Source organism: Orycteropus afer, unplaced genomic scaffold (assembly GCF_000298275.1).
Source record: "Orycteropus afer afer isolate SDZICR_OR568_19922 unplaced genomic scaffold, OryAfe1.0 scaffold00061, whole genome shotgun sequence".
In the NCBI taxonomy this organism is placed as follows: Eukaryota; Metazoa; Chordata; class Mammalia; order Tubulidentata; family Orycteropodidae; genus Orycteropus; species Orycteropus afer.
The window spans coordinates 1,607,413-1,620,157 of record NW_006921648.1 but is presented as its reverse complement, the minus strand read 5'-3'; the positions used below and the strand labels follow the sequence as shown (position 1 = coordinate 1,620,157).

The 12,745-nt window shown below is 65.2% G+C and overlaps 4 protein-coding genes across 4 annotated transcripts; 2 read left to right on the top strand and 2 right to left on the bottom strand.

Annotated features, from left to right (window-relative positions):
• Positions 1 to 271: 271 nt before the first annotated feature.
• BICDL2 (BICD family like cargo adaptor 2) lies at positions 272 to 5,970 on the top strand. The gene is made up of 9 exons (XM_007939555.2): positions 272 to 553; positions 2,707 to 2,922; positions 3,029 to 3,145; positions 3,244 to 3,390; positions 4,357 to 4,548; positions 4,621 to 4,770; positions 5,309 to 5,439; positions 5,604 to 5,724; positions 5,806 to 5,970. The coding sequence occupies exons 1-9, from the start codon at positions 272 to 274 to the stop codon at positions 5,968 to 5,970; spliced, it is 1,521 nt and encodes a 506-aa protein (XP_007937746.1).
• A 369-nt stretch (positions 5,971 to 6,339) lies between these two features.
• Positions 6,340 to 8,944, bottom strand: THOC6 (THO complex 6). Its single transcript, XM_007939553.2, has 13 exons — positions 8,906 to 8,944; positions 8,335 to 8,450; positions 8,163 to 8,227; positions 7,976 to 8,079; positions 7,853 to 7,890; positions 7,722 to 7,770; positions 7,520 to 7,591; positions 7,302 to 7,404; positions 7,171 to 7,220; positions 6,920 to 6,982; positions 6,709 to 6,819; positions 6,493 to 6,627; positions 6,340 to 6,420 (listed from the first exon to the last, which is right to left on the bottom strand). Exons 1-13 carry the CDS (start codon positions 8,942 to 8,944, stop codon positions 6,340 to 6,342), a joined length of 1,026 nt encoding a protein of 341 aa, XP_007937744.1.
• Positions 8,945 to 9,347: 403 nt separating this feature from the next.
• Positions 9,348 to 10,365, top strand: HCFC1R1 (host cell factor C1 regulator 1). The gene is made up of 4 exons (XM_007939551.1): positions 9,348 to 9,442; positions 9,740 to 9,793; positions 9,896 to 10,024; positions 10,230 to 10,365. The coding sequence occupies exons 1-4, from the start codon at positions 9,348 to 9,350 to the stop codon at positions 10,363 to 10,365; spliced, it is 414 nt and encodes a 137-aa protein (XP_007937742.1).
• A 962-nt stretch (positions 10,366 to 11,327) lies between these two features.
• TNFRSF12A (TNF receptor superfamily member 12A) lies at positions 11,328 to 12,710 on the bottom strand. The gene is made up of 4 exons (XM_007939550.1): positions 12,617 to 12,710; positions 11,791 to 11,895; positions 11,459 to 11,593; positions 11,328 to 11,383 (listed from the first exon to the last, which is right to left on the bottom strand). The coding sequence occupies exons 1-4, from the start codon at positions 12,708 to 12,710 to the stop codon at positions 11,328 to 11,330; spliced, it is 390 nt and encodes a 129-aa protein (XP_007937741.1).
• Between the last annotated feature and the right edge of the window lie 35 nt (positions 12,711 to 12,745).

Below are 12,745 nucleotides of genomic sequence, written 5' to 3'. Positions count from 1 at the left end.
GACAAGGTTTCCTGAGGCAGGACAAAAGCAGCCTGACTCATTTCCGTCTGCTCCCTGCCTCAGTTTACCCTGGGGACATTAACGGAGAGGTGGCCAAGACACAGATCGTCACCACTTCTGGGCCCAGGAGGCTCTGGCCGTGGGGCTGTGAGGGCCCGGCGACTAGGTGGCCCGGTGGAAACTTGCAGGAGGGCCAGCGAGGGACAAACCCTGTTGGGCTCCAGAGGGGTGTGTCCCGCAGCCACCTGTCCCCACAGATGCTGCAGGCGTCATGAGCTCCCCAGATGGGCCAAGCTTCCCGTCGGGGCTGCTCTCGGGGGGCGCCTCCCCCAGCGGCGACGAGGGTTTCTTCCCCTTCGTGCTGGAGCGGCGAGACTCGTTCCTGGGAGGGGGCCCTGGGCCCGAGGGGCCCGAGGACGTGGCCCTGCAGCTGCAGCGGAAGGAGAAAGACCTGCTGCTGGCCGCCGAGCTCGGCAAGATGCTCCTGGAGCGGAACGAGGAGCTGCAGCGGCAGTTGGAGACGCTGAGCGCCCAGCACTCGGAGCGGGAGGAGGTGAGCGGGCGCCAGGGCCGGGCTGCCGGCCAGGGTGGGCGGCGGTGCGGACAGGAAGGGGCCAGGCCAAAGGCGGCAGAGGCAGGGGGAGGGAAAGACAGGCAGGCAGAGGTGGGGCTGAGACGGGACCAGGCAAAGGGAAGGACTGACAGGCAGGTGGGCAGAGGGATGTCTGTGGACCGGTCCCTGGCTGGGCCCTGTTGCCCTGGCAACCTGGTCCAGTGGTCCAGCACAGAGGCTCTGAAGACAAGTCAAGGCCTGTGTTGAGATCGCTGCTGTGAGGCAAGGGCTGTTCTCCCGCTGGCCCCGGGCTGCTGTCACCATGCTGCCACCCTGGGGGCACATCTGGTCCCCCAAAGATCCCTCACACCACTGACACCCACATCTTCATCATTGGTTCCAGCCACTGCCCTGAGCCCCACAGCCCCGAATGGGGCCTCAACAGAAGCAGCCCGCAATTCCGTGCCTGTCGGCGCCCCTTCTAACCTAGACTCCTAATCCACACCCTTGTCATCTCCCTGCAGCCTCCGTCACCTCCCCAAGACGCTGCGGCCACTGCCCCCTCCCTGGTCACAGGTCCCACTCTTGCCCGCTGGAGGCTGTGCTCCTGGGGTCCTTGCAGCAGCTTCCAACTCTCTTCCTTACACTTTTACTGAAATGGAAGGGCCTTGCAGGGGCTGGAAGTCCCCCCAGAGTCACGCAGCTGTCCCCCACCCACTCACTGCTGCCTGGGCACTTTCAGCTCCCTGACTCATGCAGGCCTATGCCACGGGGCCTTTGCACGTGCTGTCTCTTGGCTCATAAGCGTTTCCTGGTTGGCTCCTGCTTGGCCTGCAGGAATCAATTCAGACAGCACCCTCTGTGGGAAGAAGCGCCCATCCTGCGTGGCTAATCAAAAGGTTAGGGTTCAAACCCACCAGCCATTCTGTAAGAAAAAGATGTGATAGTCCGCTTCTGTAAAGACTGACAGCCTTGGAAACCCTATGGTGCAGTTCTACTCTGTCCTCTAGGGGCGCTATGAATCAGAATCAACTCAGCGGCAGTGCGTTTGATTTTTTTTTTTTTTTTTTTTTTTTTTTTTTTTTTTTTTTTTTTTTTTGTCTGTTCTCCCTTGGCCTCTGGATCAAAGCAGCTTAAGGGCAGTGAACTCTGTGGCCTGCAGCACTGTTGATAACCACGGCCCAGAACAAGGCAGGGCTCAGGAAATGTTTGCTGCGTGGATGGATGGATGGACGGGGCTCAGAGATCTTAAGGGTTCTGCCTGGTCACACATTAGTGGCAGATCCAGGCATGGGCTGGGACATTCGGAGCCCAGTCCTGCCAGCTGAACCCTCGGGCTGTGACGCCCCCACAGTATTTGGTTAAGCGCTTGACTGCCTGCGTTGGAATCCCTGCTGCAGTAACTCTGTGTGTCCCTGGGCAAAGCAGTTAACCTCTCTGGGCCTCAGTTTAGCTCATCGGCAAAACGGGGCTGTGAGGATTCTAGTCTGGAGAGTTAGATGAAGGAATTCCGTAGGGGCTGACACAGGACCTAGCTAACACACAAAGCTGTTAGTATTGGTGGCAGTTATTGTCCTTGTCACCTGGGCCCAGATGCTGCCCCTTTGGAGGGCTGGAGAGAGCGGGGACCCCGGGCCGCGCCCCACCCCCACTCCCGCTGACCTGCTGCCCCATGCCGGGCCTCTGGGCGTGCCAGAGCCTCCCCCCCACCTAGTCAGACAGGTTTAGGGGGGCAGGCGGAAGCGTGGGGCCAGGGCGGGGCTGACCAGGGTTAATTAGGAGCTGGCCGAGCAGCTGGGGGAAAAGGGCCGGGCAGGGTCCCAGACTGCAGAGGCCCGAGTACAGTGGGTGGGAGACCATGGGCCGGGGCCTGAATTCCACCCGCCTCCGGCGCCAGAAACGGCGCCTTCGAGCGCGGGTACAGAAGCCCAGGCTGTCGGAGGTGAGTGGACTGGCTCCCAGCTGAGGTCGGCCGTCCCGCATGGCTGGAACCTTCTCCACTGCTCCCCTCCGCCCCTCCTAAGTCTCGGGCTCCCCATCGCTGCCTCCCCACCCCACTCTCCCCTCTCTCACTGGGGCTCTGTCCCTCTGTCCAACCTTCCTGCGTCGGCGCCGTCTCCTCCCTGACTCTGGCGCTGTCCTGGCCCCCACAGCGGCTGCAGCAGGAGAACCATGAGCTCCGCCGGGGCCTGGCAGCCCGCGGAGCCGAGTGGGAGGCCAGGGCCGTGGAGCTGGAGGGGGACGTGGAGGCCCTGCGGGCCCAGCTTGGAGAGCAGCGCACGGAGCAGCGCGACAGTGGGCGGGAGCGGGCCCAGGCCCTGTGTGAGCTCAGTGAGCAGAACCTTCGGCTCAGCCAGCAGCTGGCCCAGGTGGGTGGGCCGGCCCAGCCCTGGTCCTCGGGTCCCCAGAGCAGGGTGGGTGCCCGAGGCCTGATGGTGAGAGTGGGGCCAGCTGAGGGCTCCACCTGTCCCCCAGGCCTCCCAGACGGAGCAGGCGCTTCAGCGGGAACTAGACGCCCTTCGAGAGCAGTGCCAGGCCCAGACCCTGGCGGGCGCAGAGCTGAGGACAAGGCTAGAGAGTCTGCAGGGGGAGGTGAGTGTCGGCGAGGCGGGGGCCTCTCTGAGCAGAAGGCCGGGCTGTCAGGGGGCCGTGCAGCACCACCGCGCCCCAGCTCCGAGGCCTTTCCCCAGAACAAGATGCTGCAGAGTCGCCGGCAAGACCTGGAGGCCCAGATCCGGGGCCTGCGAGAGGAGGCCGCAAAGGGCCAGGGCCGGCTGCAGGCCGCCCACGAGGAGCTGCTTGTGGTGCGTCGAGAGCGGCGGGAGCACAGCCTGGAGGTGACCACGCGGCGGGGGGCACCCGGCTCAGCTCACGTCTGCTGCCTGCTGTCTGGGAGAGGAGGCAGGGCTGGGGGCCTGGGAGCCCCACTGGCTGACCACCAACCACAGGCACCAGGCAGAGGGCAAGTGGGAGCCACAGAAGGCCTTTGAGCAGGGGAGGGTGGCTTGTGGCTTTGAGTCTCTCCACCTGCCTGTTGTTGTTATTTGCCATCGAGTCGGCCCCGACTCATAGCGACCCCTCCTTGGGTTTCCGATGCAGTATCACTACGCAACTAGGATTGCCCAACCTTCCTTCCGAGGAGTGGCTGGTGGGTTTGAACCGCCAGCCTTCTGGTTAGCAGTCCAGTGCCTTAGGCACTATGCTACCAGAGCTCCTTCCACTGAGGAAGCTCCTAGAGCGGCTCAGAGCTGGGCAGGGGGAGGCCAGGAGTCAGGCTGCAGCTGGTGGCAGGGGGAGGAGGGGCAATGGAGGTGGAGAAAGGGGACTGGGAAGAGGCCTGCTGTTTGAGGTCTCCGGGGCTTGATTCTTATCCAGGCCCCCCTGTTAGGGACGCCCGAGCCTCAGTTTCCCCATCTGTGAGATGAGAAGGTAATGGGACCAGCTTCACAGGATTGTGGTGACGCTAGGCGCCACGCCTCATGAGAAGAAAGGATCTATAAATGCTGGAAGGTGGACGGGGTGGGTGGCGTTTTGCGAGGTGATCTGATGGGGTTGGGGTGGGAAGAAGGTTATGGGAGAGTAGAGCTGGGACGCCCGGCCTCACCCTGCTTTATTGGTAGAAAATTGGCCCGAGGCCGCCGAGTGACTGACGCTGCAGAGGCGGGAGTTGGCCAGGGTCCCAAGCGCGCGGCCGCTGCGAGGCGCTCCGGCGCCCCCTTGTGGGCGGGCCGCGGAGCGCGGGGGCCGGCGCGCCTGGCTGACCGCCCCGGCCTCTGTTTGTCTGTTGGTCCCCTTGTCCGCAGCTGGAACGCGCGCGCTTCGAGGCCGGGGAGGCTCTGAGCGCGCTGCGGAGGCTGCAGCGGCGCGTCTCCGAGCTGGAGGAGGAGTCCCGCTTCCAGGACGCCGACCTGTCGGGCGCCTCCCTGCAGTCCGAGCTTGCCCACAGCCTTGACGGTGACCAGGACCAGGACGCGGACGGACGCAGAGACGCCCCGGTGAGCTCCGTCCCACCACCTGGTCCCACGAAGTTCAGAGGAACCTCATTGACCGGATCCTTTGACCCACAGACGACCCTGTCCGCAGAAGCCCGAGAGGCTTCCAGCCCGCAGCCTTCGCCCCAGGAGGAGAGCTTGGAGCCCCCCAAGAAGCGAGTAACCCTGAGCCCGGCGGAGATGCTGGAGGAGAGGGAGGAGGAAGTCGCCAGGCTGCAGGACGAGGTGCGTGTGGAGGGGGACATGGTGCGGGGTCCTCAGCCCTCCCCGCTCCACTTCCTCCCTCCTATCTCCACCTCCGGGTCTTTGCTCACTAAGCACCGGGCGATCCACTGGGATCACCCTTAATCCCATCAAGCCAGCAGTCATGCTTCTAGGAAAAAAAAAAAAATCACTGCCGTCGAGTGGATTGCGACTCACAGAGACCCCTCCATGGGTGTCCGAGGTGGTATCTCTATCGAAGCAGATTGCCTAATCTTCCTTCCAAGGAGTGGCTTCTAGAGGGAGCCGCTATGCCACTTCCTCCAGGATGACTTCCTGGACTGCGCGCGCGCGCGCGCGCGCCGTTAGCCCTAACGCGACCCCCTGCATTCTTCTCGCAGGCTCTGCTCTCTGCCTCCATCCCCGCAGGAGCCTGGGGAAATCCGAGGACTCTTCTGAGCCTCCAGCACAGGGCCAGGGGGCCGCCGCCCCGGGGGTTCTGGGAGGGACCGGCTGAGAGGCGCAGGGGTCCCTCTGCCTCACTGCGCCTTCGCTCCTGCAGATGGCGCTGCAGCGGGCGGAGCTGCACTCCCTGCGGGAGGAACTGCAGAGGCAGAAGGAGCTGCGGGAGCAGGTGGACCCCGAGCAGGCCTTGAGCGGCGCCCTCTCAGATCGGGACGAGGCCGTGAACAAGTGAGCCTCTGCCACCCCGCCCTGCAGGGCCTCAGACTCCGCCACTCCCACCCAGGGCGCTCTGACCTCCTTGGTCTCGGTGTGCGCGGTCTCCCTCCCGCACCACCCTCGCCCGCTGAGGCCCCAACACCCTCGGACCTGCTCCCCACCTCTCCCGCCCGCAGGGCCCTGGAGCTGTCCTCGGAGCTCAGCCGCGTCACGCTGGAGCGGGATTCCCTGTCCCGGGAGCTGCTGCGCGCCATCCGCCAGAAGGTGGCGCTGACGCAGGAGCTGGAGGCCTGGCAGGTGAGGGGCGTGGCGGGGGCGTGACCCCGCCCCGGGGGCGTGGCCGGCGCACTAACTATCCCTCCAACCCGGCTCCCGCAGGACGACATGCAGGTGGTGATCGGGCAGCAGCTGCTCTCCCAGCGCCAGAAGGAGCTGAGCGCGGCCCGCGCCGCCGCCCCGCGCCGCTCCTCGCCGAGATTCTCGCTCCGCCTGGGCCCTGGGCCCGCCGGCAGCTTCCTCAGCAACTTCTTCCGAAGAACCTGAGGGTGCGCCCTTGCCCTCTTGGGACTGTTTCCTCTTCGGGCCGATGGAGCCACAGAACCCGGACTGTGTTCCGAGGGGGGCTGGTGCCCTCCCCACCGCGAAGGCCGGGCAGGGGCTCATAGGGAGCAGGGGCGAGGGTTGGGGGCCAGGGGCCGGAGGTGGGTGGCGGGGCAGAGCTGTTTTAGATAAATCTATCTTTTCCAAGTTCTGGGCACCCTCCTGGACAGGGCGATGGGGATTTTTGTAACAGGGTCAAAGTAATATATAAACCACGCTAACTCAGCCTCTGTTCTCGGGAAGGAAAACTTTATTTGTAAAAAAGGAAAAATAGAAAAAGAAAAGAAAACCCTTGGGAGGAGGTGTCGCGGGTCAGAAGGACAAGGAGAAGGCGCGGTAGCCCAAGTTGGTGAAGACGTCCACCCTGCAGCTGTTGCCTGCGGCCGTCAGGACCTGGAGACAGGGCTGGCATGAGGCCCCGCCCACCCCCGGCCTCCCGGGACCCCAGCCCCTCGCCTGACCCACCTTGCACTCAGGGGCTGCTGGCTGCTGGTTGAGGCTGAGGCTGAGGAGCCCTGAGGAGGAGCCTGGAACCTGGGCCTTAAGTTCCCCGCTCAGCTGCCACTGGTTGACAAAGGGACCCTGGCCAGCTGACAGGATCTGTGGCGGCAGGAGGGGGTGGGGGTCAGCGCAGGGGAGAGGAGCCAGGCAGGGGTGGCAGACGGTGGCAGAGGGCCTCACCAGGTCCTGGTAGAAGGTGACATGCTTCTGTGGAGCCCGCATGGGGAAAACGGTGGTGGGTGTGGAGGAACGCAGGTGCCAGAGGGTGAGTGCAGGGCCACCTCCGCAGACCTGGCCAGAAAAGGGGGGTTCCCCGGTGGCCGTGAGTCAGGAATCCCTGAAAACCAGGCCCAGGGAGGCCACCACCGCGTCCCGCCCATGCCCGGCTCACCATCCAGTCTGAGTCGGTCGCCAAGCATCCAATCCAGCGCCCGTTTTGGGGCCTGGAGCACTCCTAGAGGGAGGAGAGAGTGGAGGAGAGGCTAGGGGGCGGGGCCGGGGTCCGCGAGAGGCGGGGCCTTGGATGGGCGGAGCTGGGGCCCAAGAGGGGCGGAGCCTGGGTGGGGAGGAACCTGGCTCTGGAGGGGCAGGGGTTAGGGGCAGGGGCAGGGGTTAGGGGCAGGGGCTGGGGCGCGGCCTCACCTCATGCTTGTAGACCTCGATGGTCTGCACCTCCTTCGCAGTGCGGAGGTCTGTGGAGAAAACCCTTCGTGGAACCATCCTGGCCCCAGCCTCCCCACTGCCATCCTTCCCTCCAAATGCGAGCCCCTTACCCCAAAGCCTCACAGCCCCGTCCTCGCCGCCCGACAGCACCTCGGGGCTCCGCTCCCGCAGCGCCAGGCAGTGGATGTAGTCTGTGTGGCCCCGGAGGGCCCGCTGCGGGGGAGAGCGGCTGTGTGTGGACGAGCGCCCCGCCCCCCCCCCCGTGGCCCTCCCCGCCCCCGTGGCCCTCCCGCCCACAGGCCCTCCCACCCATCCACGCCCTGCTCACCGTGAAAGCTCCAGTTTCAAGGTCCATAGTGTGTAGCTGACAGTCCCCTCCCGCCAAGATGAGCGAATTCTCCTGTGGGAGAAGGCAAGGCAGGGCCAGAAATCAAGGATAATCAGGACCGGGCTGGAGGAAGGCCCAGAGTTTGGGCCACGAACAAGACAGGGCAGAGCCCACCATCCCAGGCGCTCAAGGGGCCACGGACCTTGGGGACGAGCAGCAACGCGTTGATTTCCGGCACTTCCAGGCTGGTCCTGGGGGAGGAAGAGCGGGCTCAGCTTTGGTTCAAGGGCACCTTCCCACCCAGGTGCCTCCACCCACCTGGCCCTGGCTCACCTGTACGGCGGCTGCCGACGCCACAGCTCCTTGCTGGCCTTCGTGGGGGAACACACCCAGTGACCTGCTTGGCCCTCCCTGGGCCTGGGCCCCCAGCCCTTCCCCCAGCTCCACACGCCTCACCTTCTTCAGGATCTCTGCCCACAGCCAGGCCTTCACCTCCCCGTCGCCAGCGCTGAGCAGCTGCCGATCGGTGGACACCATGCTATAGACAGGCCCATCATGGGCTGATGGGAAAGGCAGAACCTGAGTGACCCCATCCTGCCCCCTTCCTGGGGTCCCCAAAGCCAGACCCGGCAGCTGCACCCACCTTGAAAGGTCACCACCGGGTTCTTACTTTCCTCTTTAGCCTCAGAGCTCAAAGCAGCAGACAAGCTGAAGGGGACAAGAGAGGGGGCCCAGGAACCGGAAGCAGGGGGCGTCAGTGCCGGAAGGCCAAATGCCAGGGCTAGTGGGTGCAGGGCAGCAGGGACGACAGGTACCTGAAGATGGCAATCTGCCCGTAATTGTTGCCAGCCGCCAGGAACTTCCCGCAGGGGGACACGCTCTGGGAGAAGACTGTCATGTGCAGCCGCTGCAGGGCCTGCACCACCTCCATCTGCGGGGAGACGGGGATGAGGACCCGCTGCCAGCCCGGGCCCGCACCGCCCAGGCTCAGTCCTCTTTCAGGACACCTGCCCACACAGCCCTGGGGGGCGCCAAGAAGAGGGTGCAAAAGGGAGCGACTCAAGTGTGCAGCTTAGGGGGACTCTGAGCAAGCTCCCCAGACTCTGCTGTTTCAACAACTGGAAAGTGGGGTCGCGGAAGTCTTTGTCACAATTACACGCGCTATACGTTAGGGTCTGCCGCTTGGAAAGTCCTTGAAAAGTGGTTCTCTCGTCCCCAACACAGAAAACATGCCGACTTCTGAGTTATTCTTCCGCCCCCTACTCCGGCTACAGTTTGATTCCCACACACAGCCCACACGCAAGAGGGTTCAGGACGCGATTCCTCGCCCACGGGGTTGAACCGGACTTGGAATACAAGCCCCAGAAGGCCGCGCGCTGGCCTTACCTGACCCAGCGGCACCGCGTGCGGCACAGCCGGCTCCATCCCGAGGACTACAAATCCCACAGGGCTTCGCGCGACGCGGCCTCACGAGTCCGGACGTGCCTGCGAGAGTCTCTTCTGCGGCTCCCCAGGGCCCAACACTGCCGGCGATCCGGCGCGAAGGTGGCCGCCACGTACTGCACCGTACCCCACGAACCGAGGTGAGCGCCTCGAAGACCCCGTACACTGCGTGGCGTCCACTGCAGCCCCACTACGCCGGATCCCCTCCCCCACCCCGCCGACCAGACCCGCCTTTCCAGCCGCGCGCAGCCTGTCTTCTGCGCCTGCGCGGAACCTCGCCGCCGCGCGCGCCCAAGGCCACGCCTCCCGTCTTGTATCACGCCCTCGGAGGCTCCGCCCCTGCCATCCGGATCCCACCCCTGTGCCCAGAGGACCCCTTGCCCCAATGATACTGCAGCAGCCCCTAGAGCGAGGCCCCTCGGGTCGGGCCCAGCGCGACTCCCGGGCTGCCTCAGGGCTGCCTCGGAGCTTGGACGCGAGGTGCGTGTGGGGCTCCGAGGTGGGCCTGGCCGGGGGGGGGGGGGGGCTCAGGGCTGTTCTGTAGGCTGCCAGGCAGTAGGTGAGCTGATGGGGGCTTGGGCGTGAGCTGAGACTGGGATGGGGCTGGGGGTTCAGGACTGTCGAGGTAGGTTGCTGGATTGCTCCGGAGAGGGGAGGTGCCTTGGGTATTGGCTAAGACACGGATGGGGGCTCTGGCTGAGGCTGCAGGCTCAGGCCGGTAGATCCTGGGCATGGGGCCAGTAGGGTGGGGTGCACCTGGCTCTTGTCTCTTCCCAGCCCCCCTCTCCGAGCTGTGCCCATGAGCACCAAGCGGCGCCTGGAGGAGGAGCAGTGAGTCTGGGGGCAGGGAGGGACTCCCGAGTAGACCCTCTGAGCCCCATCGGGTTGCCTGCTCTCTCCACATCCCTGCCAGCCTGTGTCCTCTCTCCCCAGGGAGCCCCTGCGCAAGCAGTTCCTGTCCGAGGAGAACATGGCCAGCCACTTCTCTCGGCTCAGCTTGCACAACGACCACCCCTACTGCAGCCCCCCCAGGGCCTCCCCCCCAGCCCTGCCCCCACTCAGGTAGGCACAGCTTCCTGGAGGATCACGCTGGTCCTGAGCCCAGCCTCCAGGCCCTGCCTCATCCTGCTATGTTTAGCTCCCAGCCGTCCCCTGGGCTTTCTCCCATCTTGGCCCCTTGGAGGGTGCCGTCCTGGATCTGGTTTGGGGAGTGGCTCTGCCAGGCCAGCCCCCCCTCCCCTGTCCTGAATATCATTTCCCCTTCTAGGAGCCCTTGCTCTAAGCTGCTGCTTTGGCGCTACCCTGGGAATCTGATCCCCGAGGCTCTCCGGCTGCTGCGGCTGGGAGACACCCCCACCCCCCACGACCCTGTTACCCCAGCTGGAGACACAATGGAGTTGTGAGTGCCGGTGGGCAGTGCCCCACCCACCTGCCTTCACAGGGGAGACCAGCACCCCACAAAGGGACCAGCTGCCCTGCTTTTTCTCCACCAGACCAGGCTTCTGGGTACCAGGACCTTCCCTGACCAAAGACACCAAGGGCAGAGCCTTAGCTGGGAGGGCAGAAGGGGCACCCAGAATCACTGAATAGAGACTGCTCCTAAGTGAAGACTTGGTTTGGAACGTGGGGCCCAAAGGGAGAGCTGGGGCACCGGATGTGGGGCTTCTCCCTCAAGACTTTCCCTGGAAAACGGTCAGGACCCGGCCAGGCCCTGGCAGGCTGGGCTCAGGCATAGAGAATGTGTGAGTCACAACCCCGCCCCCGCCCCCGCGGCTGGTGACTCACTCCCTCCCGCCCTCCCGCCGGGGAAGCCAGGCTGGGACCGTTCACTCTCCAAGCCATTTAAAGTTAAACTCTTTTATTAATAAATTCTTCCTCCCTCTCAAACTTTTTCCCCAAAATAAATATCTCCCCCACTCTGGGGGCTGGTGGAGGCAGTGTCCTGGAGGCGGCCCCCCCTGCCTAGAGGGCCAGCCCCTAGTGTTCAGAGCAGGTCTGTAACCCCACCAGGGCTGAGACCCCAGGGCAGAAGTTCAGTACATCTGAGTGGGTAGGGCCTAGTGTTGTGTCTGGCCACCGGAGGCATGGCGGGGAGACCCCCCCCCCTTGTGCAAATGCTGCAGTTCCTGTGTCAGTGGTCATGTGGGAGCGAATGGACATCCTCTCATGTCCTGGAGGCAGACGGGCAATCAGACACCTTGGAAGGCTCCCCAAAACCTCAGGCCTCGGAGGTGATTGACTCCCACCCGCCTGCCCGCCCTCCCCGTGGTTGGCTGAGCCCGGCACAGGCTGTGTCTGGAAGGCAGGGGCTGGCTCCAGAATGAATGAATGAGGAGGAGCCCAGGCTGGCAGGGGGCGCTCACTGTCATTGGATCAGGGCCACGCCGGGGCAGCCCTCCCCGCCTGTCTCCTCGATGGGGGCTGCAAGATAAGAGGGGTCCTGGTGAGAAGTGGACACAGGCGTGAACCTGAGCGGGCAGGTTGGGGCACACTCACTGGTAAATTTCTCTCTCCTGCGGCATCGTCTCCAGACCAGGAAGCCAGACAGTAATCCTAGCACCAGGGCTAGACTCAGGGTGCCCCCCAGGATGGGCCACAGCAGCCCGAAGGGAGCCGGAGGGGCCGTAGCGCCTGGGGGTGGGGATATGAAGTCAGACCTCCTCCCCCTCCAGACCAGCCTCGCCCCCAAGATCTGGGCCTCAAGCCGCCCCCCCCCTTCTGATCACAGCCCCCCCACACACTCCCGCCTCTTTCGGATTAGTTGTGTCCCTGATGAAATGCCCACTCCCGGCCCAGGGTCTCCCCAGCCGGCCCCCGGCCCCACTCACAGCCCAGGCAGAAGTCGCTGTGCGGCCGCGCCGGGCACGACGCGCAGTCCATGCACTTGTCCAGGTCGGAGCTCCAGGAGGTGCCCCGGGAACAGGGGGCGGCGCCTGGGGAGGGGGCCGCGGGTCAGAGGCTGGGGCGGGGCTCGGCTATTCTGGGGGCTGAGGTCAGGGTCGGCCGGCTCGAATGACGTGAGTCACCGGCGCCCTCCCCCGCATTCCTCGCAGGTGACCGCACGGTCCGACCGGGACAAGGCTGCGGGACGGGGGAAGCGGCGCGAGCCTCTGGGGGGGCCAGGCCCCCCACCATCTACCTCCCCCCGCCGCTGGCGGGTGACTCACTCCCGGGCACCGGGCCCGATCCCAGCCCCTCCCCCCGCATAGCTGGGCACTGAAGTCACCGGACGGAAGGGGGTACCCCACATGGCATAGGGGGCAACGACCCCCAAACTTACCGACATCCCCCATCTCCGGCCACCGGGGGTGGGTAGACCCTATACTGACCAGGCTGGGGGCGTGACCCTTTAGCGGACGAGACAGCCTGCCCACACATTTTCCTCTCGCTTCCGCGAGCCCTGACTTTCAGGAAGGCGCCCCCCAAGGGGACAGGAGGAGAAACTGAGGCCCAGGCTGCGGATGGCGCTCGGAGCCGGATGGATGTCCCCGAGTCAGGAAACGCGATGCCTGGAGACAGCCTGGCCCGGATCCCCACGTCCGCCCGGTCTCCTCGATGCTGCCCAGTTTTCCCAAGCCCCAGACTCGGCACCCCGCTGCCCAGCCCCAGGCCCTCCCGGCCCCACACCTTCCCGCCGGCTCGGCCGCGCGTTACCTGCCGCCCGCTCTCCGATCGCCGCGCGCAGCAGCGCCAGCCCGAACCCCAGCACCAGGAGGCGCAACGGCGGACGCAGCGGGCCCCGAGCCATGGTGCGCGCGATCCGCGGCCGCCGCCGTCTGCTCC